The sequence below is a fragment of the Hyperolius riggenbachi genome, chromosome 8 (assembly GCF_040937935.1).
Source record: "Hyperolius riggenbachi isolate aHypRig1 chromosome 8, aHypRig1.pri, whole genome shotgun sequence".
In the NCBI taxonomy this organism is placed as follows: domain Eukaryota; kingdom Metazoa; phylum Chordata; class Amphibia; order Anura; family Hyperoliidae; genus Hyperolius; species Hyperolius riggenbachi.
The window spans coordinates 29,665,187-29,690,453 of record NC_090653.1 but is presented as its reverse complement, the minus strand read 5'-3'; the positions used below and the strand labels follow the sequence as shown (position 1 = coordinate 29,690,453).

The 25,267-nt window shown below is 48.9% G+C and overlaps 1 protein-coding gene across 2 annotated transcripts in view; it reads right to left on the bottom strand.

Annotated features, from left to right (window-relative positions):
• Positions 1 to 4,476: 4,476 nt before the first annotated feature.
• The window catches only part of MGAT1 (alpha-1,3-mannosyl-glycoprotein 2-beta-N-acetylglucosaminyltransferase), a 92,668-nt gene continuing 71,877 nt past the window's right edge, over positions 4,477 to 25,267 (bottom strand). For both annotated transcript variants that reach the window (XM_068250148.1, XM_068250147.1), the window contains 2 exons: positions 10,916 to 11,747; positions 4,477 to 5,602 (listed from right to left, as the gene is read on the bottom strand). In XM_068250148.1, coding sequence (XP_068106249.1) covers positions 4,850 to 5,602; positions 10,916 to 11,509 — 1,347 coding nt within the window. In that variant the 5' untranslated portion in view covers positions 11,510 to 11,747 and the 3' untranslated portion in view covers positions 4,477 to 4,849. The remainder of the gene's footprint in view (positions 5,603 to 10,915; positions 11,748 to 25,267) is intronic.

Sequence of the window (25,267 nt, the reverse complement as noted above, 5' to 3'; positions counted from 1 at the left end):
ACTTCGGAACTCTCAGTAAACAAACACTCCACGGTGCTCCTTGCCAGCAGTAAAGATGTCACCACCGGTGATCAACTTCAGTATTTAAATCAGGGAGAGGAAAGATGTTACAATGGGCAAACACTGACTAAAGAACTATGAAATGAATATTTATAATAAATTCAACAAAAAACGATTGGGTTTTGACCTGAATTTGGGCCACAGTAGGCCAACATATTTTATAACGCCGCAGTACATTACGGTCGGTGTGACTTTAAGCGCTTAGCTCTTGAAGAAGGTCACACAGAACAAAACGTCCTGCTGCTGTACTGTGGCGCTATAAAATAAATTGGCCCACTGTGACCCGAATCCAGGTGGAAACTCAGTCATTCCTTTGTTGGCATGAATTTGCACCTATGGCGGATCCGGGTGTGGACTGGTTTGACTTCCTGATGCTGCTTAGGCCTCGTTCAGATCAGGGCCATTTCTGTGCCCTTTTCACAGCGCATTGCCCTGTGCGTTCTGCGAGGTATTGATTTTCCCATGTAATTATATGTGTCTAGTTTACATCTATGCGCTGCTCTGAGCTGCGTTACAAAAACATAGTGTTGCATGTATTTCTGAGCATTGAGCTTTAAAGTGTAACTGTCGGGCATAAAATCAATTCTTTAATTTTATCTGGTAAACAAGTAATACGGATACTAACCAGGTAATCCAAAAGTTAAAATCTCTTTTACTTTTCTTGTTGATAAATGATCATTCCCCAGTTTCCCTGACTCTTATTTGGTACGTTGCCACACAAAGGAAGTTGCAGGGCATGCTGGGTTGTCCTTTTTTTGCTTCTGTACATTAGTTAAGTCTGAGGGGAAATAAAGAAGCAAAAAAAAAAAGACAACCCAGCATGCCCTGCAACTTCCTTTGTGCGGCAACGTACCAAATAAGAGTCAGGTAAACTGAGGAATGATCATTTATAAACAGGAAAAGTAATAGTGATTTTAACTTTTGGATTGCCTGATTAGCATCCTTATTACTTGTTTACCAGATAAAAATAAAGAATACATTTTTGATTTTATGCCCGACAGCTACACTTTAAAGTTCACATCATTGCAAGTGCATGGGTGCACCTTTTTAGGGCATACGTTTTTTTTCCATAGGAAAACAAAGCTTTATTGACAACTGCTACTGCAAAACATGCTTAAAAAAAAGTGCACCGCAACGCGCACTAAAGCGAGCACAAACACATGCGTTTTTTATCATGCGCTTTTACACGTTTCTCACTGCACCCAATGTGAACAAGGCCCAAATTGGGGTTGCAGCCCTGAGACTTTCTGCAGTATTTATAATAAATGCCCCCAATTTTTTTTACTGGTTAGACTTGATGGACGAATGTCTTTTTTCAACCAAACTACCTATGTAAATATAATTTAGGCCAGCCTTTCTCAACCTTTTCACCCCGGAGGAACTCTTCAAATAATTTTCCGATCTCAGGGAACCCCGGCATTAACCCCCCTGGCGGTATGATTGCTGCGGCTGCGCGGCCGTCAGGGGTTTTAACCTTTTTTTTTCTTCTTTAGCATGTAGCTAGCCTAGCGCTAGCTACATGCTTCCCCCCTTCCTGCGGCGTCCCCCCGTCACCTCCGATCGCCGCCGCTTTCCCATAAGGAAATCCCGTTCTGAACGGGATTTCCTTGAGGGCTTCCCTCGTCGCCATGGCGACGACCGGAGTGACGTCACACGGAGTCCCGATCCACCCCATAGTGCAGCCTGGCGGCGATTGGCCAGGCTGCGCAAGAGGTATACGGGGGTAGGGGGCCCTGTTTAGCGGCGGGCAGCGGCGCATCTGCGGCGGGTGGCGGCGATCGGACCAAACACGCAGCTAGCAAAGTGCTAGCTGCGTGTTTGAAAAAAAAAATTATGTAAATCGGCCCAGCAGGGCCTGAGCGGCACCCTCCGGCGGCTTACCCCCGTGTCCAGCACGGGGTTACCGCTAAGGAGGTTAACAAAGGGGGAGGCGGTTTATTATTTTAGGAGAATTGGCCATTAAAAGTGGGTGAGGCTAAACCCTTCTTACTATTGTATTAGTCTCCGTTCTGGGTTTCCCCTTTACGGGCAGCCATGTCATGCCCTCCATTATTGCACACTCCATGCTAGTTGCCCGGTGTTTGGGTTTTGCCTCTTTCCTCTCATCTGATGTACACACGTCCTTAGTTCTGGCATCGCACATGGTTTATTTATCACCAATGAAATGTGTCATTGTGTCAAGGTCATTGCACCAGTATTAACCACCCTGGCGTTCTATTGAGATCGCCAGGGCGGCTGCGGGAGGGTTTTTTTTTTATTAAAAAAAAAACTATTTCATGCAGCCAACTGAAAGTTGGCTGCATGAAAACCCACTAGAGGGCGCTCCGGATGCGTTCTTCTGATCGCCTCCGGCCATCAGAAGTAACAAGGAAGGCTGCAATGAGCAGCCTTCCTTGTTTGGCTTTCCTCGTCGCCATGGCGACGAGCGGAGTGACGTCATCCGCCTCCGATCCAGCCCTTAGCGCTGGCCGGAACTATTTGTTCCGGCTGCGCAGGGCTCGGGCAGCTGGGGGGACCCTCTTTCGCCGCTGCACGCGGCGGATCGCGGCGATCAGGTAGCACACGCGGCTGGCAAAGTGCCGGCTGCGTGTGCTGCTTTTTATTTTATCAAAATCGGCCCAGCAGGGCCTGAGCGGCAGCCTCCGGCGTTGATGGACGAGCTGAGCTCGTCCATACCGCTAAGATGGTTAAAGTGAACCTTAAGTGAAAAAAAAAAAAGAGTTTTACTCACCTGGGGCTTCCCTCAGCCCCCTGCAGCTGATCAGTGCCCTCGCGGTGTCTCTCGGATCCTCCCGTCCCCACCTGCGGCTACTTCCGGTTTCGCCGCCAGGACCCGACAGGCTGGGAACGCAAGTGATTCTTCGCGTTCCCAGCAACAATATCTCCCCCTATGCTGCTATTGCAGCCTTCCTGACGGCGAAACCGGAAGTAGCCGCCAGCGGGGACGGGAGGATCGGAGAGACACGGCGAGGGCACCGATCAGCTGCAGGGGGCTGAGCGAAGCCCCAGGTGAGTAAAACTCACTTTTTTTTTCACTTAAGTGCCTCTTTAAGCAAGTAGGGAAGAAGAATTCAGGATGGGAAGAAAATAAGTGAAGGGGACATTAAAAGTGGATCCGAGATAAACTTTTACTCATTGCATAATTGTGTTCCTTTCATATAGTTTATAGGGCATTCATCAAGCCAAATCCTTTTTTTGTTTGTTTTGTTTTAATACTCTAATTCCCTATAAACTAAACAAGCCTTGGCACTCTCATTCTCATGTAGCAAGGGCTTATGGGAGCTCAGTCTGGGCAGGAGGAGGTTACTAGCCAGAGATAACAGAGGCAAAGGGTAGGAGGGGAGGGGAGTGAAGTTTTCACAGGATGAGGGCTGGAGGTACAGATCAGCTTGCCTGTGTGTAATGTGACAAACAGAACAAGGCAGCTCACCTCAAAGGGGAAAATGCCAGGAAACCCCTGAAAAGTCCTCAAGGAACCCTGGGGTTCCAGGGAATGAGAAAAATTGATTTAGGCTTTGTAAAATAAACTACACAGAAGTCACCAATCCCGACCCTGTCTGAGGATTTCAGATACCGCAAATAATATCACGCCAAAGAAACATACAGACTTTGGGCTCTATTCATAAATCATTTGCGGGGAAAAAATTCTTGGAGGAAAAATACTGCATCGGTATTTTAGACTTTTGTGTGCTAATTCATAAAAATGTTTACACTTGCGATGAAAGGTCGGGGAACTCCCGCACTAAACTGGCGGTGCTGCTGAGTTGTTACATTTGCTGGCTGAGTTGATACATTTTCTCCTGCAGAGACAGAGTTACTATAAAGGAGGCCGCCCCAGCATCCCTTTACATGTGCATTCTTTTTAAAACTGCCTCTCCTTGCCCTGAATCTGTCTATTAGTCTTTCTAAACAATCTATTTAATTGCCACAGCTTAGAACTTCAAGAAATGTTACACATGCAGGCTTTCTGATGTGAAATTTATCTGAAAACAGGTACCCAAGGGGTTAAAAAACACAGCCTTGGTATTCCGGGATGCAGTTTTTGTTCTGCTCTCACTCCATCTGCCTGGGAGGTTTGTCTCTCCATTAGCTTTGCTGTTATCCGCTGGCTTATCACAATATCTAAACAGCCGGATTTCTCCGCTCACATTCCGCCTGCTCTAATCTTTATCAATTAACCTTCAGTGACATGTGTTGTAATAATTTCCGCACAAGGCGGTAATTTCCTGCACTGCTCAGGAATGTCAGCTTTTCATGCGGAAACAGCTTTTATGAATGAACACTTTGCTAAATGGTCGGGAAAGTCAGCTGTTTTGAGCATTACTGCATGCGGGAATGCTTTATGAATAGAGGCCTTTGTAGGTCAAGATACATCTTTGTATTTGTTACCTTATAGTGCAAGAAATCAGACTCACATGGCTATAAAGGTCACTTTATTGAGGTGAATTAACAAAAGGGGTGAAGGCTTGGAAACCCAAGCTCCCGATCACGGTTGGCTGAGATGATCTCTTCCTGAGTGCGTAAGGTGTAGCTCTGTCATACCACACGGTCCTTCACAATCCTGGCCATCCCTCCGACAAAGTGGTTTCTGAAGATCCATCCCGTAATGCCTTCTCTTAGTGGTTTCTGACCCATTACTTGACCCTCTTGGAAACCACAGCTCTTAAATCGTGCAGAGACCTTTTATTAAATAGCACCTAAACGTATTGTACCCACTGAACATCTCACAGAGAAAATTTCCTTACCTGCCGCATGTCCTCCATTAAATCTGGAGGAACAGTAGTTCACCTTAACTCCAAGATGGATCATAACCTGCCCAATCTTTAGGGGGCGCTAAGAAAACCCTTCTACCCCTGTGTGTAAAAGTTACAACACCCTTGTAGGCAACACGGGCCACTCCAGACTTCAGGTCATCCATAACACCAAAGGCCCTAGCCATGGCCTTAAAAGTGTCTCTCGTTGTGTATTCTACCCTCACCGTCCTTCCTCCGGGCACTTGCCCGTGCATCACCTCTTCCGCCCGGGCTTTGGGTGCGTCGTAAACTTGACCCGTAAACCATGGGTCATAATTTTCTTTCAAAAGGTATGAAAGGTCTGCTTTAGTGAAGGCCACGGGGTCCTGGTTCAGCTTGATGAATCTCAGATGCTGGTCAAAAAACTGTCCCTGGCTAACCCCTTTCCTTCCAAAGGTCCGTGTACGCGGCAACTCTGGCCTCACGCATGCCCTGTCCAGTCTCTGCTCAGGACGTCTCACCCAGTCATCCCAAAAGGAAGCAGGCCACTTGGGCTCCAGTTCCTCCCACAGCTCCCGAAGCAGCAGCCAGCCGAGGCCTGGGAAGAAATCAGAACGATGAAGGATGGAGTTACCGTTGACGTCCACTAGGTTCTCCTTGCCATTATCATTCCAGGCTGAGACGCACCACAAGGTGGAGTCCTTGCGGAGGAGGGGATAAGTGGCTTGGAAGTACTCGTAGAAGTCAGGAGCCACTTCCAAATCGTCCTCTACTATGATGGCCACCTTGTAACCCAACACTCTAAAGACCTGAAAGTTTAATTGAAAAAAAGTTGTTAGAACATGTCTATGTATATATTTTTTTTATCAACACATTATGGGCTGATCATCTGAATGCATTTCCCTGCTTTGCCATAACTTGTTCTTTCTCACCTAAGTGTTTACATGCTATGTGCGTCACAGTTGAGATTTCTCTAATGTTTCTGCCCCAAGGGCCCCTGTCATTGCCATAAAAAGTAATGTGAAACTTCACAAAAGACAATAATAAGACAGCAATGAAAACCAGCCAGGTGTCCCACCAAGAGTAAAGTGTCCTCCCGGTGTGCAGTGTTTTAAAGAGACTCTGAAGCGAGGATAAATTCTATTTTTTAACTTGTATTCCTGTCAATGACCATAACAGCTGCTAAACCGCAGCTATCTCGTGGCAAAACGAGGGGTCTATACTCCCCAAATCCCCTCCGTGGTGCCCGGTGATCGCTTCTTGAATGAGGCAGAGCGAATGGCTGTAGCTCTGCCTCTCGGCGCATCAATACTGGCTGATCGCCACCTCTCAATCTTCCTTCACAGAGAGGGACGGGGGAGAGGCGGAGATCAGCGCGGGCAGATTGACGCGCATGGAGGCAGAGCTACAGCTGAAAGCTCTGCCTCCAGGAGCAGCAAAATCCACGACCAAGAAAGTTGTGGATTTTGCAGGGGGATTTGGGCGGTATAAACCCCTTGTTTTGCCGCGGAATAGCTGCGGTTTAGAAGCTGTTATACTCATTGACAGGAATACAAGTTAATAAATAGAATTTATCCTTGCTTCAGAGTCTCCTTAAAGTCTCACCTCTCCACCGGCACGACTCCTGGTCGCCTCCGCCATTACTTCTTGCGCCTGTGCTAAGTGGCTCCAGGCACATTTTTACATGGGGGGGGGGGGGGGGGGGGGTTGCGGCCAGGCAGGTGGCGGAGGCCGTTTTCTGATATATTTCGCTCTGAAATGTAACAGAAATTGGTTTGTGGTGTATGGGCGGGCAACAGATTCACAGAACATTTATATTGCACTTTTCTCCTGGAGGACTCAAAGCACCAGAGCTGCAGCCACTAGAGTGCGCTCTATAGGCAGTAGCAGTGTTAGGGAGTCTTGTCCAAGGTTCCTCACTGAATAGTTGCTGCCTGGCTTACTGAACAGGAAGAGCCAAGATTCCTCTCTGATCAGATTCGATTAGAAAACGGTCTCATGGTCCATCTACCCATACATCACCTTATATAAGGCCACCTTACAGGGATCCCGAGTTGGGAGGGATATGGAGGCTGACATGTGTATTTCTTGGCACAATGCACATTGCCTGGCTGTCCTGCTGATCCTTTGCCTCTAATACTTTAAGCCACAGACCTTGAACAAGCGTGCAGCAGATCAGAGGTCTATGACAAATCTGACAAGATTGGCTGCATGCTTGTTTCAGGTGTATGCTTTAAACCCTACTGACCAGAGAGATCAGCAGCTCTGCCAGGCAACTGGTATTGTTTAAAGGGAACCAGAGAGGAAGGACAGTAAAAAAAAAAAAAAGATTTCATACATACCTGGGGCTTCCTCCAGCTCCATAAGCCCGGATCGCTCCCACGCCGCCGCTTCCTCTATCGCCGGTACCGAGTCCTGTCACTTCTGGCGGACGCGACCAATTGCCCGCATACACAGGGGCTCCTTCCATACCCTTACGCATGCGGCTGCGCAGTAAGGCGCCGCATGCACAAGGATAAGGAGAGAGCACCAGTGATGCGGAAAATTGGCCGCGTGCTTCCGCCGACTGTCCGAAAGTATGGGACCCGGTACCGGCGGATACAGGCAGCGGAGGATGGCGGCGTGCGAGCGATCCAGGCTTATGGGGCTGGAGGAAGCCCCAGGTATGTATAAAATCTTTTACCTTCTTCAGCTCTGGTTCTCCTTAAATGGAAATAAATATGGCAGCCTCCGTAGGTCTTACACCTCGGGTTCCTTTTAACACTCGGCTGCCTTTTCCAAAACAAAGAAAAAAAACCCGGATAGTGACCCAAAAATCTGTTGCAGTCTCTGCCGCTGCTATATATGTAGACCTGACCTGTCAACCTCAGTTTACCATCATATGATTAGTTTATAACGCACATGTTTACGTCAGGGTCACCTTTATAACTGCAACTTCTGTATCACTTAAAGAAAATCTGTAATGTAAAAAAAAAAACGTCTGGGGGGATAATTACCTCAGGAGGGGGAAGCCCCTGGATCCTAACGTGGCTTCCCCCGTCCTCCAGTGGCCAGGCAATCTGCTGCTGCACCCCCCCCCCCCCCCCCCGAACCTCGGCAAGGTGAATATTTACCTACTGAGATCCTGCGCAGGCGCAGTAGCAGCTCTCCATTCAGGTTAAGGTGGAAATAGCCGAACCCAATTGGATCTGCTCTGCTGCGCAGCCGTGAGTCCTTTGCACCTGCGCAGTAGATACGATCGGGTTCGGCTCTTTCCGTGTTACCCGAACAAAGAGCCGCTAGTGTGCCTGCGTAGGTTCACGGAGGGGTAAATATATCATTGCTTTTCAAGCTTGTCGGAGGGCTTTTTGGGGGAGCCAGCGCTGAATCCCCTACAGCTACAGGGGACGAGGAAACCTCATTGGGACACTGAGGCTTCCCACTCCCGAGGTAAGTATCCCCCAGAGGGCTTTTTTTTTTAGTACAGGTTCTCTTTAATGTCCCTTCACAGCTCCATTACACTTCCATAAATCCTTAGTACCTGCTCTCACTATCTATCCTGCAAGGGCCAAGGGGACTAGTAGCTCACAATAGCTGGTAGACGGTTTTACATGCCGTTTCATCCAGTCACTAGGTGGCACTGTGATAGAGATGGACTCTCTATTAAATTCAGTAGAGAAGTGTCTATAGTTTACAGGGCCGACCTATAGAGCAGCTAGAAGAAGCAGTAATAGGTTTTGTAAACCCCAGTCCTCCATCTTGATATTTGAATCCTCCGTTTTGAGTCTTCTCCTGCTTCCATCCTCACTGGTGCCCTATCACTGAGTGACCCCGGCGCCTGTGCGCAGCCACGTCCTGCTTGACCTCCGCGCCTGTGCACAGCCACGTCATGCTTAATCCCCGCGCCTGTGCACAGCTACGTCATGCTTGACCCCGGCACCTGTGCGCAGCCACGTCATACTTGACCCCGGCGCCTGTGCACAGCCACGTCATGCTTGATCCCCGCGCCTGTGCACAGCTACGTCATGCTTGACCCCGGCACCTGTGCGCAGCCACGTCATACTTGACCCCGGCGCCTGTGCACAGCCACGTCATGCTTGATCCCCACGCCTGTGCACAGCTACGTCATGCTTGACCCCGGCACCTGTGCGCAGCCACGTCATACTTGACCCCGGCGCCTGTGCACAGCCACGTCATGCTTGATCCCCGCGCCTGTGCACAGCCACGTCATGCTTGACCCTGGCGCCTGTGCGCAGCCACGTCATACTTGACCCCGTCACCTGAATGCAACCACGGCATGCCTGACCCCGGTGCCTGGCCACGCTGTGAGAGGGCGCCAGTGGGGAAGGAACACAAAACAGATCATTGGGAGTGCAAGACGGGGGCTGGATAGGTGAGTTCTGTCATACATAAACTAGTACAAGTACAGGGTGTAACTATGCCAAATCGCAGCCTCCGCCCAGTATAGGTCTGCCCAACAGTGATTTTCAATCCATAAAAATTGTAGACAGTTGGTTGGCACGCATATCCTCACTAAAATAACATACACTCCTATTTTGGGCACATTCCTAATCTGCCAAACTCCCTTTCATTGCAGCTACAGCTGACAGGTTTCATAAGCCTCAGAGAAAGTAACCATATTGTACAGCAGAAAGAGAGGTGTTTATAATATCTCAAGGCATGCTCTTTTCTGTTTTCATTGGTGAGGTTTGCAGTTGTTTTTAGGCATGTGTGTACTCTGTACATTGCACATTTTTTATTTTATTTTTATACGATTGTTCTTGTTTTAAAGTAAACTTTTTAAAACAGCAGGAAAGACGGTAAAATCTTTTCAAGGTCCACAAGACACCCCGGCACCATTGACGCACCAGGATTCATATTTCCCCCCCTCTCCCCTGTTTTTTGTCCTCCAAACCCAGGTGCCTCTTATGTTCAGAAGTGTAAAAATACAGTATGTAAAATCTAAGTAAAAAAAAAAAAAAAAGTTAATCAAAAGCATTAAGGAATGCTTGGAAGCATTTATTCACAATTACAATATTAAAGTGGACCTGAACTCAGAACTTCCCTTTCTGCTCTAAAAGATAAGCAACAGCATAATAACATTTCTTTATTGCAGCCTGTCATAGACATAGGGTTATTATCCTATGTGTACAAATTCACTGCTCTGCCATGGCAGAGGAGATTTCTGAGCTGACATGTAAGAGATCAAATTACAACTTATGATTAGAATTAGAGAGGCCAACCTCTCTAAATGCATACAGGGTGCATTTCTCTGTGTGTTCCTTTTGTCCTGTGCAAGAGTTCAGGTCCACTATTAGTAATATCATAAAAGGGGGATTTTTGTAATTAAAAGGTTAAGAAATACTGCTCTAGACCACAGGAAAAAAATATTTTAGTGGAAAAAACACAAAAATCATCATGGATCTTGTATTACATTTTGTTTCCTACTTTTTAATTTTTATACATTTTGGTAATTCTTTTATTTCTAAAAAATAATAATAATAATAATAATAGTTTAAGAAAAAATAGGTCATCAATGGCTTATAGGCCATTTAACCCCACCCCCAATTGGGGCTTCAAAAGTCTAATCACTCTCAGATGATGGACCTAATCAGGAAACAGTACTAACCCTACACTAGACTATGACGTGCAAAATTGGCTAAAGGCCTGTACACACTCTCAATTAACATCGCCCATTGGGGATTAGAAACTGATCCCTTGGAAAACACTGCAGGGCCGACACTGTACAGTTAAGTTGCTAGCCTGCAGGCTAGCGGCATGTTCTGTTGTAATGCAGGGCAAGGAGGGGTAACAGAACAGAAGTGACGTCATGCAGTGGGTGAGATGAATGGGGAGAACAAAGCCCCCGGTTGTCGCTCGACCAAAGCATTCCGCGAGGCAGATCGCTGGCCCCACGGCCATCAACGGCTGCTGAACACTCGTTGGACTCCTTGGCAGTGGGGGTAGTTGTTGGCTACCTTGGGCGAGTTTTAACTAGTGTGTGTATGGGCCTTAATAGATGTCTTTAAACACTTTTCTCTTTCAAAAACACATTAAATCTATATTTAGGGAGGTAAGTGGAACTTGCCTACAAAAAGAGATAAACATTAGAAAAATAAATTTTAGTGAGACAAATTGCTCACCTGGTTGAGTGCCCATCGATAATGTCTGGAGATCTTATAGTAGCCCTGGAACTTCCGGTGCTCTGGTGGAGCATGGACCTCAGAGAGGTCCGGCTGATTGATGTGGCTGATGGCATCCCCATAGGAGTCAATGACTCGGGATGTCTCTGCATGGCCACAGTCCTGGCTAACGATGATAGGGAACTGCTCAGCCGATGGGCGATATTTCAGCAAGGAGTCCAAGCATTTCCTGACTGAAGGCCGATCACATGCGATGACCACCACTGGAATGACTACAGACTGTGGGTCAGAGGCCGGAGGTGTTGGAGAAGGAATGGAAACATTGGCAGGTTTCTGGGGTGGCTCAGGGCCACGGGCAGCGTTTGGTAGGGCTGGGCGATTTTTAAGAAGCCCGCTGTAATGGTGGATTTGTTGAAGAAGTTCCTTCTGTTTCCCCAGCTCGGTCTCGGCTTCTTCTGCCAGACGAATTACATGCTGAGTGAGGTCAGTGGCGTCGGGACCCTTTGGTCGGCTCATGAGGTAGAGAAGGAGAATGGCATTCCACGAGATAAAGAGGGCCGCCCCCCAGGCCGCCACGCTAACCTTGCGCGGCATTCCCCTGGGGGGTCCCAGATAAGCGGTTGACTTTCTAAATGACCACTTAGAGAAGTTCAGCAGGAAAGATGGGAGAACCTTCACAGCAACCGGGTAATCTCAAAAGATCGGAACACAGCCAAGGTTTCCACACTTCACCAAAATCGTTCCATCTCTAACGTAGTGGGCAAAACCATTAGTGGGCCACAGTCAGATCAGCAGCTCGACTTAATCCACAATAATTTTATCTTTCGCCAACCTAATGAGAAAAAAAGCCAGTCAGTACATCACGTATTAGTTTTAATAAAACACAAAGTAAAGATCAACTGCACAACAACAAAACATGATGTATTAAATTTGATCAGTGTGTTATTTTATCAGCTAACGGTGGTTAGAAAGGCAGCTTTGAGTAATCGTGCCTAGAAGTTCTCATGGTGGGGCTGAACTGTTGGAGGAGAGGGTAAATTTTGACTAGAGTTCCGCTTTAAAGTAAACCTGTAATTTTCAAAAATAAAATGCTAGATCAGGAACCTTTTTGGCTGAGAGAGCCATAAACGCCACATATTTTAAAATGTTATTCCCTGAGAGCCATACAATACGTTTCAAATTGGCACAGTGCACATGCGCAGCAGGGGGCTCACGTCCCTGTTGCCCTGGTGATGTCTACACAGTTGATCCTCCGGGCAGCGGAAGTGTCAGACAAGTCTTCAGCTTCTCTTGGGTTTCAGCAACATCAGCAATTTCCCCGAGAGCCAGACAGGAGAAATACTGACTAACAGCTTGTACAATTAGCTAGCTGATTATCTTTGTAGGATGAGATCCCCGCACTTTGGCCCAATAGGCTGTCTGTCAAGTGACACGCAGCCTATTGGGCCAATCAAAGTACAGAGATCTCGTCCTACAAAGTCACTGGACCTGACAGGATCCACGGTGGGACAATTGTAGCGCCCGCCCGTTAGTTTTGGGGGGAGTGTGAGTAAGTTAGTAGGGCATGCTACAGCAGTGGAGTGCCTACTTTGAAAATGTTACTTGCGCTGCCACACTAAGCTGCGCTGCTTTAACAGTGTAGCTTAGTGAATCAACCCCTAACTGTGAGACAGATGTAGCCATCAAAAGAGCCACATCTGGCTCCCGCGCCATTGGTTCCCTATCCCTGTGCAAGATTATACTTACCTAAGTAGTAAGAGGCCTCTGGATGGTCCATGAGCTTTCCATGTCCTCCTTGATCCCCGGATGCTGGTCATGAACCTCTTCTTGCTCCTGACCATGTGAGAATGATCCATGCTTGTTTAAGCATGGAGGAAGAGTCCATGCATAAGTGGCTTAATGCTACTGCGCTGGTATGGACTGTACTCTCGCATGGGTGGCCACAACAGTTTATCTGACAAGCCCTTGTCAGGTGTCACAGGAGCCCTAGTGGCTGACCGCACTTAGCCTTCTAAACGGTGCCAGCGCACAGATCGTGCGAACTCTGGTCGCAGTCAATGCGCAGGAACCGTTAAGAATTAGCCGCAGACAACTCGGAAGGGAGCCTGTGAGACACGGGTGATTACAACGTCACCCACTGGTTCAGAGTAAACTGCCACCACCGCGGTTACCATGGGACCGTGGAGCCCACTAACTGACTGACTAGTCCTGCGAATAAAACGGTTAAACACACGGTATTCTGTCTAGCCAACAACAAACCAACAGTAGCGTATCTTCAGAGACCCGGGATCAGTTCTGTGTGTGCTGATAAGCAGGGTAGCGGACAGTGAATGACTTGGAGAAAGTCGTTTATTCACGCAATATAAATAATTCATATATACAGACAATTATTAAAATCACAATTATTAAGACAGTAATAGCCAGTATAAAAAATAAAAGAAGGGAGAAAAATACTTAGTTCCTGGAAAGATGTCCTTTTTGTGGGAAAAACAGAGTTCTGGGTTTCAATCAGAGTTCAGACCAGGTGGATGCCAGCATATCCTCAAGCTGGCACCTGATGAGTTCAAGGTGTTTTCAGGGTGGAGGACACTGAGTTTGGCTCCTCTGCCATTCTTATGCCCCTGATTCAGTAGGAGGGAGTGAGGGCGGGCCCACACCCCCCCTTAGAACATGAGATGAGTCCTCCCCTTGTCCTGGGGGCCAGAAATCATGCCTTAACCATATATGGGCTCTATCTCACAGAACCGTACAGGTCAGGGCAGATTTATTAATATTTTCAGGTCTGCCTCGATGTACCCAGCAGCCTGATACCAAACATGAGGGGTGGGACCCTTGTGGTATCAGCAGGGCACTTCCGAACTGCCTAACTGGCAGTCTTTCCCTCAGGATGGTCTGAAATTCCTTCAGAACCAGCGCCAGATAGGGTCAAGCCTGCTCTGTTAGTTTGGAGGGTCTGCCAGCCTGGCAACACAGAAAATATGATACATATAGCAGTTTATGGAATATGAGAGACCCCTGGGATTTATACCAGGTCATTCCCAGGCAAAGGCTCTTTGAAGTTGGCAGCAGCAAGCCACATATCGGCTCCCTGCTGGGAAAAGGAGTCGGAGTGTCTGAGTTTCCTCACTCTAGATTGGTTCTGTCATGGTGCTTGTCACCTTATACCTGATGGATGGGCCATCAGCACAGCTTGAAGCCAGGGACTCTCTGGGCCCAGGCTCATTAGCATATCAAAAGAGCCATCCAGCCTGTAGGATGGTGCTCTCTCTCTGCTAAGAAAAGGACTTCAGCTGCCCCTACACACTCAACCCAGATTGTATCGATTTGAAGCGTAATCGATGCAGGGAATCGAGTGCGATCGCTTTTTCTTCACGGGCGGTTCCAGGACGCGCCTGCGGCCCCCGCAACCGTCCGTGACAGCTCTCCCTGGGGAGAAGGCAGATAGACATGCATCAGCAAGATGTGTGTCGTTGCCGCTAACCTGCGATATCTGATCTAGTTCCCCGTTGCAACGGGATAGCCCGTCGGCGTTCTGGTGTCGGCTGCCTGCCTTGTGTTGAATCGTGAAGTCATACTGCTGTAATGACAGGCTCCAACGTAAGAGCTTGCCATTGGTCCCAGCAGTGCGGTTCAGCCAACTCAGGGGATTATGGTCGGTAATGATCGTGAAGGAGCGGCCGTACAGATACGATTGTAGTTTCTGTAGGGCCCACACGATCGCTAGGCACTCCTTTTCAGTTGTGGAGTAGGCTACCTCTCGGGGCAGGAGCTTCCGGCTCAGGTAGAGGATAGGGTGTTCATCTCCTTTTCCATCCACCTGGCTGAGGACTGTGCCGAGACCGTAGTCAGAGGCATCGGTTTGCACAACAAACCGACGACTAAAGTCCGGGGCCCGAAGCACAGGGGCACTCGCGAGTGCCTGCTTCAACGCTTGGAAGGCGTTCTCGCAAGCGGGGGTCCAGCTAACAACCTTGGGGTGTTTCTTGCTAGTGGCATCGGTCAGGGGCTTCGCCAGGGTACTATAGGCTGGAACAAATTTCCTATAGTAGCCGGCGGTCCCCAGGAACGCCTGGACCTGCTTTTTCATGATAGGCCGAGGCCATGCCAGGATAGCGTCAACCTTTCCCGTGTCAGGTTTCAGGGTATTACCCCCCACCCGGTGACCTAAGTACTGCACCTCGGTCATACCAATCTGACACTTACTCGGCTTAACTGTCAGATTGGCTGCGGCCAGCCTCTCTAGTACCTGGGACAGGTGTTTGAGGTGTTCCTCCCAGGTGGGGCTGAACACCGCAATGTCATCCAAGTACGCTACAGCGAACCCTTGCAGTCCCTCCAGCAGGTCGTTTACGGCCCGCTGAAACGTGGCAGGAGCGTTCTTCATCCCAAAGGGCATCATCGTGAACTCGAAGAGGCCAAAAGGGGTGATGAAGGCCGACTTCTGTCTCGCGTCAGGTGCAAGTGGTATCTGCCAGTACCCCCGGCTCAGATCCATGATTGATAGGTACCTGGCGGACGCCAGCGTATCCAACAACTCATCGATGCGAGGCATGGGGTAGGCGTCTGTAGTGGTGATGGCGTTCAACTTCCTGTAGTCCACGCAGAACCGAGTTGTCTGGTCCTTCTTGGGGACCAGGACAACAGGGGCTGCCCAGGCACTACAGGATTTTTGAACAACCCCTAGCTCTAGCATCTCCCTCACCTCTTTCTGCATGTCCGCTTGCACCTCTGGGGAGACGCGGTAAGCGGATTGCCTGATGGGGGGATGGGTGCCCGTATCTACCCTATGCACTGCCAGACTGGTCCGCCCCGGGACACCGGAGAAGGTGTGCTGGTACGGGCCCAGCACCTCCTGCAATTGCTCTTGCTGGGATGAGGAGAGTTGTGGGTTGACGCTTAGGTCGCTGTCCACATCTCGTATGTCAGCCAGCAGGTCTAACAGGGGGTCTGCCTCTCCCTGCTCTAACCGGCTGCACACTGGCAGCACATACTTGGTCCTGTCATGGTGGGCCTTCAGCATGTTAACATGAAAACTTTTCTGTTTCCTGCCTCCCATGTTCACCAGATATGTCAGAGGGTTTAACCGTTGCACTATAGTGTAGGGTCCCTCCCAGGCCGCTTGCAGCTTGTTCTGCCTCACTGGAAGAAGGGCATACACTTTGTCACCTACTTCAAATGACCTCTCTCCAGCAGTGCGATCATACCAGAGTTTTTGTTTGGCCTGAGCCTGGGCCATGTTTTCCGTTACTATTTCTGTGAGGGACTCCATCTTGTCCCTGAACTTGAGGACATAATCAACTACAGAGACATCTGTGGGGTCCCCCTTGCCCTCCCACGTTTCCCGCATCAATTGTAGGGGTCCTCGGACATTCCTACCATATAGGAGCTCGAACGGGGAGAACCCGGTAGATTCCTGCGGCACCTCCTGGTATGCAAACAACAGATGAGGCAGGTATCGTTCCCAGTCCCCACCTTGCGACTCAACAAACGTGGTCAGCATTTGCTTCAGCGACCCGTTGAACCTTTCACACAGTCCATTGGTCTGCGGGTGGTAAGGACTGGAGACAATGTGCGTCATCTGTATCTTTTTGCACAGGGCCTCCATGAGTCCGGACATAAACTGGGTTCCCTGATCGGAGAGCATCTCCGCAGGGAACCCGACTCGGGAGAAAATGTTAAGTAGCGCGTCGGCTACCTTGTCCGCCCTCAGGGAGGAGAGTGCCATGGCCTCAGGATAGCGGGTGGCGTAATCCACCACCGTCAGGATGTACCTTTTGCCACTGCTGCTGGGAGTGGGCAACGGTCCAATTATGTCGACTGCCACTCTGTGAAAGGGCTCACCTATGATTGGCAGTGGACACAAGGGAGCTTTGCGGGGATTCCCAGCCCTTTTTACCTTTTGGCAAATGGTACATGAGCGGCAGTAGTTCGTCACATCTATCCGCATTTGAGGCCAGTAGAAATGTCCCCGGATACGATCAAGGGTCCTGTGGATCCCCAAGTGCCCGGCCAGGGGAATGTCATGTGCGGACTTCAGCACATGCCCCCGGAAGGCACTAGGTACCACAAGCAACTTGGTACCCATCCCCATTTCACCTTCGGTGGGGTGTACAGGCTCACTGTACAACTTCCCGCCTTCCCAGTATACCTTGAAGGTAGCCTCGTCTGTGAGAGGCTCAGAAGCCTGTTTTCTGAGGGCCTTGAGGCTAGGGTCAGTCTGGAGTGCTTGCACAAATGCAGCACTCTCACTCTCAGCCAGCTGGCCCGTGGCGTATGAGGTTAGTGGCTGAAGGGTACCATCCCGGTGGTCAGAGGAGGGGGAGGAGGTCGGAACCTCCTCCACCTGTTCTGAGCTCAGGGTCTGAGCAGTATGGCTGCGTGTTACCGCTAGCACAGGTATCCCTTCAGAATGGCACATATTGGCATTACCTACATCATTGTCACAAGCATTAATAACAGTAACAGGAACATTTTCATCACCGACAGTTTGTACATCAAACACAGGTACCCGTGAACTGGGCACGTTCAACCCACCTCCCCCCTGTTCTTGCCCCTGGGTGCAAAGTACCTGGGTGTGGGCAGAGAGTCCGTCTCTGTCCTGGCATTCCACAGGGCTTGGTGCAGGTTCATAGTACGACACCAGCGTGCCCAAGTCGGTCCCTAGCAAAACAGGGACCGGCAGTTGGTCCAGGATCCCAACGACCTTCTCGTGGACCCCCACCCCCCAGTCGATGGACACCCGAGCTTGGGGAATGTGAGAAAGAGTGCCCCCCACTCCAGTGAGGGTGAGGTACTGGTCAGGAATGATGGCCTCGGCGGGGACAAGGTGCGCACGCACCAGAGTGACATCTGCTCCGGTGTCACGGAAACCAGTGACAAGCTGGTCATTCACAGTAACCAGCTGGTGATTGCTTGTGATGGGGGAGTTCCCTGCCCCCTTGGCAAACATCAGGTTGGATGTGGCTCCTGGTTGGGGTACACTGGCGGGTGGTGTCTGCCGCGGGCGAGGTGCGGGTGGTCCAGGTGCTGGGGTGGTCTGCCTCCGCTCCGGACAGGTGAACTTCATGTGTCCCGTCTTGTGGCAGTAGTGACAGGTGACCTCTCCAGAGGCTGCAGACCTAGGTGCAGAAGCTGTGCTGGGTGGCCTCTGTGGCTGACGGCTCACAGGGGCAGGGGGGTCTGCCGAGGCATTGGGCTGACCTCCTCTCCAGCTGGATGGGACAGTTCTGCGTGTATCAGCCACCCGGGTAGTTGCAAAAGTCTCAGCAAGGTCTGCAGCGACAGTTGCTGAAGCCGGCCTGCGTTCTAGCACAAACTGGCGTTCATCAGCAGGGCAAATGTTCAGAAATTGTTCCAGGACTATCAAGTCCTCCAGGACATCATAAGACCCTTTGGTGAGGCCTAGTGTCCACTGGCGGAGTGTGGTGAGCAAGCTGCTGACCACATCTCGGTACGAATCAGAAGACTTTTTCTGCCAGGCCCTGAACTTTTTCCGATAGGCTTCTGGCGTCAGCTGGTACTTAGTAATGATAGCGTCTTTTATAGCAGCATAATCATTATCCTTCTCCGCAGGCAATTCTGCGAAGGCATCAAGCGCTTTGTAGCGCAGCAAAGGTGTCAGATGTCTGGCCCACTGGTCTTGGGACAGACGATACTGATGGCATGCTTTTTCAAAAGACCGCAAAAACAAGTCAATGTCTGTGTCTTTTTCAATATTAGCAAATTTAAATTTTGCACTTACGGGTGGTGCAGCTCCTTCAGCAGGGAGGCTGGGCGGTGAACTCCGGCTGGCCTGTTGAACCTTTGCCATGTTGAGCTCATGCTGTCGTCTCTCCCGCGCCTCTGCAGATTGGCGCTCCTGTTCTCGCTCAGCGGCATCCCTCTCCGCGTGGCGTTCAGCAGCAGCAGCAGCTTTGCGTTCTGCAGATTGGCGCTCCCGTTCCTCTCGTGCCTCTCGCTTTTGCTCCGCCATGTACTGCAGGTACTTGTCCAGGTCAGTCTCCATCAGCTTTTGTAATGCCTGCTGCATTACCGGGTCAGCACCCATGGACAGTCCAGTACTGGCCGGTTCCAGGCGAGTACTTTCAGAAACTCTGGGATTGGGGTCCATACTGACAGTCTATGACGTAACTGTTGCAACAGGGCCCGCAGGATGCTCAACCTCTGTACGCCTAGGATCTTCAGCCTCTGGTTCCCCTCGATTGTCAGATGGGCTGGTATCCACCTCAGCGGACACTCCCGGCTCCTGCAGTTGCTGGGTATCCCATCTGGACAAGTCTGCTATCAGGTCCTGTTGTTTCCTGCGGCCGACGTCAATGCCTCTCGCTTGGCAAAGATTTTGCAGGTCCGACAGGCACATGTTCTGGTAATTCCCGGACATTTCCATGCCAAATAAAATAAAACTTTTGGGGAGGGGTACTGGCTACACAGTCTCTCTGTATATATAAAAAATATATTGCCTTCCAGCTACACCAACAAATTAGTTCGTTTCTTGATAGCGCTAGCGCTATCTTAGATACTTTCAGCACAACACAGATCCCAACCGCTGCCTAACACTGTCACAGGAGCCCTAGTGGCTGACCGCACTTAGCCTTCTAAACGGTGCCAGCGCACAGATCGTGCGAACTCTGGTCGCAGTCAATGCGCAGGAACCGTTAAGAATTAGCCGCAGACAACTCGGAAGGGAGCCTGTGAGACACGGGTGATTACAACGTCACCCACTGGTTCAGAGTAAACTGCCACCACCGCGGTTACCATGGGACCGTGGAGCCCACTAACTGACTGACTAGTCCTGCGAATAAAACGGTTAAACACACGGTATTCTGTCTAGCCAACAACAAACCAACAGTAGCGTATCTTCAGAGACCCGGGATCAGTTCTGTGTGTGCTGATAAGCAGGGTAGCGGACAGTGAATGACTTGGAGAAAGTCGTTTATTCACGCAATATAAATAATTAATATATACAGACAATTATTAAAATCACAATTATTAAGACAGTAATAGCCAGTATAAAAAATAAAAGAAGGGAGAAAAATACTTAGTTCCTGGAAAGATGTCCTTTTTGTGGGAAAAACAGAGTTCTGGGTTTCAATCAGAGTTCAGACCAGGTGGATGCCAGCATATCCTCAAGCTGGCACCTGATGAGTTCAAGGTGTTTTCAGGGTGGAGGACACTGAGTTTGGCTCCTCTGCCATTCTTATGCCCCTGATTCAGTAGGAGGGAGTGAGGGCGGGCCCACCCCCCCCCTTAGAACATGAGATGAGTCCTCCCCTTGTCCTGGGGGCCAGAAATCATGCCTTAACCATATATGGGCTCTATCTCACAGAACCGTACAGGTCAGGGCAGATTTATTAATATTTTCAGGTCTGTCTCGATGTACCCAGCAGCCTGATACCAAACATGAGGGGTGGGACCCTTGTGGTATCAGCAGGGCACTTCCGAACTGCCTAACTGGCAGTCTTTCCCTCAGGATGGTCTGAAATTCCTTCAGAACCAGCGCCAGATAGGGTCAAGCCTGCTCTGTTAGTTTGGAGGGTCTGCCAGCCTGGCAACACAGAAAATATGATACATATAGCAGTTTATGGAATATGAGAGACCCCTGGGATTTATACCAGGTCATTCCCAGGCAAAGGCTCTTTGAAGTTGGCAGCAGCAAGCCACATGTCGGCTCCCTGCTGGGAAAAGGAGTCGGAGTGTCTGAGTTTCCTCACTCTAGATTGGTTCTGTCATGGTGCTTGTCACCTTATACCTGATGGCTGGGCCATCAGCACAGCTTGAAGCCAGGGACTCTCTGGGCCCAGGCTCATTAGCATATCAAAAGAGCCATCCAGCCTGTAGGATGGTGCTCTCTCTCTGCTAAGAAAAGGACTTCAGCTGCCCCTACACACTCAACCCAGATTGTATCGATTTGAAGCGTAATCGATGCAGGGAATCGAGTGCGATCGCTTTTTCTTCACGGGCGGTTCCAGGACGCGCCTGCGGCCCCGCAACCGTCCGTTACATCAGGTATACTTAAAGCAGGGCTGTCCAAATGGCGGCCCGCAGGCTGGATGTGACCCCTGAGCCGCACTCATTTGCCAGGACTAATTTTTTTTTTGGTCAAGCCCCCTCCTTTGGCCAGCCCACCTTTTCTTTGCACTAGGCTCCGCCCCCTAGAGTCAGGACACTGATGCTCTGCCCCCCCCAGGCAAAATATCCGGTGCTAGACACACGCCCTGCCCATGAAGTTGGACAGCACTGGCTTACAGTGCTGGACCGGTGGTATAGAGGATGATGAGGGAAGCCTCAGGACTATTCAGAGGCTTCTCTTTACTGAGGCCTCTAACTTTTCCTATATGGCCATCTTCAGGTTCACTTCAACCACCTGGAAACTGTACAATGCATCTGTCCACAAGAACTAGCCCAGTCTGATGTAATATACACTAAATACAAAGAAAGAGACCGGAATGTCATCTAAGCTCCACCACTAATACAAGAGGTCTCTGTAACTATTCTCATATCTGTTTTACGTTACAGTTCATTGCTCCGAATGTTTGTCATTCCTGCTCAGCATACGAGACAGCTTCTGGCCATTCTAGCTTGTTCTGAACAGGGCCTGGGCTTTATTTAGAAACTACCCCATGGCAGCTCAGGGTAGGATACACCGAATTCCTCCAGAAGCTGAACAATAAACATCCAGAACTACCAGAAGAATGTACATGGAGAGAGGGGATAAAGAGAAGTGATGGTGATATGGAGAGGGTTAATGGAGACATGGGGAGAGGCAATGGAGATGCGCAGTGAGGGGATGGAGACACAGAGAGCGAGGGAACAAAGACATGGGGAGAGGAGATGGGAGACACGGAGGAGAAGGTGACATGGAGAGGGAATGGAGAGAAGGGATGGTAATGTGGAGAGGGTTGATGGAGACAGGGGATGGAGACACAGAGGAGATGGAGACATGGAAAAAAGGCATAGATGGAGATATGGGGAGAGGAGATGGAGACATGGGGAGAGGGGATGAAGACACGGAGGAGATGGAGACATGGAGAGAGGAGATGGAGAGAAGGGATGGTGATGAGGAGAGGGTTAATGTAGACATGGACAGAGAGGAGACTGAGACATGGGGAGTGGGGATGGAGACATGGGGAGAGGACATGTAGCGAAGGGATGGTGATGAGGAGAGGGTTGATGTAGACATCAAAAGAGAGGAGATGGGAGACATGGGGAGAGGGGATGGAGACATGGAGGAGATGGAGAGAAGGGATAGTGATGAGGAGAGGGTTAATGTAGACATGGAGAGAGAGGAGACTGAGACATGGGGAGTGGGGATGGAGACATGGGGAGTGGGGATGGAGAGAAGGGATGGTGATGAGGAGAGGGTTGATGTAGACATGGAGAGAGAGGAGATGGGAGACAAGGGGAGAGGGGATGAGACATGGAGGAGATTGAGACACGAGACATGGGGAGAGGGGATGGAGACATGGAGGAGATTGGGACACGAAGAGAGGAGATGGAGACACAGGGAGAGGAGATGGAGGGATGGAGAGAGGGAAGGGTGATGAGGAGAGGGTTGATGTAGACATGGAGAGAGAGAGGAGACATGGGGAGAGGGGATGGAGACATGGAGAGAGGGGATGGTGATGAGGAGAGGGTTGATGTAGACATGGAGAGAGAGAGAGGAGACAGGAGCAATGGGGAGAGGGGATGGAGACATGGAGGAGATTGAGACACGAGACATGGGGAGAGGGGATGGAGACATGGAGGAGATTGGGACACGAAGAGAGGAGATGGAGACACAGGGAGAGGGGATGGAGACATGGAGAGGAGGATGGAGATCTGCAGCGAGAATGTAAATCCGCAGAGCAGCAAGATGATAAATAAGAGAGGAGTTAATTGTCCTGTAGAATCAGCCAGGATCTCGTGTGTCTTTGACCTCTTGACGCCAACACTGGCCGTGTGCTGAGACAACAGAGCCGGACATCTGAAAAACTGCAGGGGTGCAGCTCAGCCTCACACACCTCTGTTCCTCTCTGATTGGCCAATATTTCTCATGCTGAGACAATGCACTTTCTATAGTGAAGGGCAGGCAATGCATGCACAATCAGGCAGAGGAGAGTAAGGGAGGAAATTACATCAGGATTGGCTTCAAAATAGCCACACTTAAAATGGGAAATGCTAAGAAGGATTTTCTCTTTTTATACTGTAGAAAAATCACTAAAATCAAAATGTGGACAGTGCAATACATATGTTATGTAAGTAGAGCAAGTATTTATCTACTTATATATGTGGTTTTGAGAGATAGTATGAATGACAGCTCCTCTTTAAGAGGAACTGAAAACGGTTACACTCAAATAGAAAGAGGAAGTGGGTATTGTAAGACTGTTAAACCAGTTCTCCATTGTTACTACTTTTGTTACCCATCCCCCCTGCACAAGGCGACCAGTGGGAGTTTAACACAAAAAAAGAAACCAAATTAATGTTTTCTGTTGCTCCAAATCCCCATTTTATGCTCTCGCCAAAACTGCTTAAAGAGACACTGAAGCGAAAAAAATAATAATGATATAATGAATTGGTTGTGTAATACGGATAATTACTAGAATATGGGTAGCAAAAAAAAATATTCTCATTTTTATTTTCAGTTTTACAGCTTTTTTTTTTTTTTCTTTTTTATAACATCGCATCATTTTCTAATATTTGCAATTTACACATTACTCAGCATTCTAAATGTTTTTACAGAACAGGCAGTGAACTTTTGACCTGTCCTGAACTGTTCTCTGCAAAAGAAAAAAAAAACAATACAGTTGAGATAAAAACCATCAGAAAGTCAGAGCTCTCTGCCACTTTGAAAGTTGTAGAGCTCAATGGCTATTTGCATAGATAACAACCGGAGTTTCTTAACTCTTCCTATACTGGAAACAAATATTAGACTTAACATACACACGTCTGATTTTTGCGAACGACGGATCGTTTGAACGTCCCGTCGTTCAGTCGTCCGCACGCCAAATCGGGCGTGTGTACAGACTGTCATTCGCGTGATAAGACTGAGTTTGAGCGATCCGCCCGGCGTACAGACTGTCATTCGCGTGATAAGACTGAGTTTGAGCGATCCGTCCGGCGTACAGACTGTCGTTCGCGTGATAAGACTGAGTTTAAGCGATCACGCGACAGTCATCCTGCACACCCCGAAAAGAAGTCAGAGTATTGAATACATTTTTGCTCCAAAAGATGTCTTTTCAGGGAAGGTCTTATTTTTCCATGAAAAACTTGCTAATTATTTAAATATAATCACATTCTGCACCATTATCATAACTTTCAGTGTAATTTGCCTTCTTAAGACAGAAGGTATGTGGCGTCCCACAACAGTGTTGTCCACTACGAGTATGTAGCTACTTGTAATCAAAATTTAAAGAGGAACTCCAGTGAAAATAATGTAATAAAAAAGTGCTTCATTTTTACAATAATTATGTGTAAATGATTTAGTCAGTGTTTGCCCATTGTACAGTCTTTCCTCTCCCTGATTTACATTTTGACATTTATTACATGGTGACATTTTTACTGCTGGCAGGTGATGTAGCTGCTGCATGCTTTTTTGGCAGTTGGAAACAGCTGTAAACAGCTATTTCCCACAATGCAACAAGGTTCACAGACAGGAACCTGCCAGAAGTACCAAGGTCCTAAGAGTTTCTTAAGGGAGGGGTTTCACCACAATATCAGTCCTACAGCGCCCCCTGATGGTCTGTTGGTGAAAAGGAATAGATTTCTCATGTAAAAGCTACTGATTGGGATAAAGTTCAATTCTTGGTCAGAGTTTCTCTTTAAACCAAGACAGCGTGCCCTCAGCAGAGGGGGAGTTAGCTTACCCAGCTAATGCGCTCCCCGTCACTCCTATGCTTTCTTCTTCAGCCCAGAAGCAGAGTGATGTGGAGCGCATCAGCTATGGTTGCGGCATTCGTAAGTTAACCCCCTTTCTGCCTGAGTGACCGATGTCGGGTATTCTGCCCAATCCAACTGGCAGATCAACTCAGATGACTATTGGGCAGATATCATGCAGTCGGCTGGTGTGTAAAAGTCGTTCAACCACATTGTTCTAAAGCAGAGGTACCCACACTTTTTCAGCCTATGATCTACTTTAAAGAATGAGCAAGTCACAATGATCTACCTATGTACAATTTTAGGAGCAGACTTGTATATACAGAATGGAAAATGTAGTGGGGTCGGGATCTATCATAAAGTCCTTCGCGATCTACCCAATGGGCACCCCTGTTCTAAAGCATGCGCACATATTGTGTGAAATTCAGCTTGCGCGCAGTTTTTGAACAACATAATCGTTGGAATATTGATGTGTGTGAACAACATCGTTTAAAAATATTG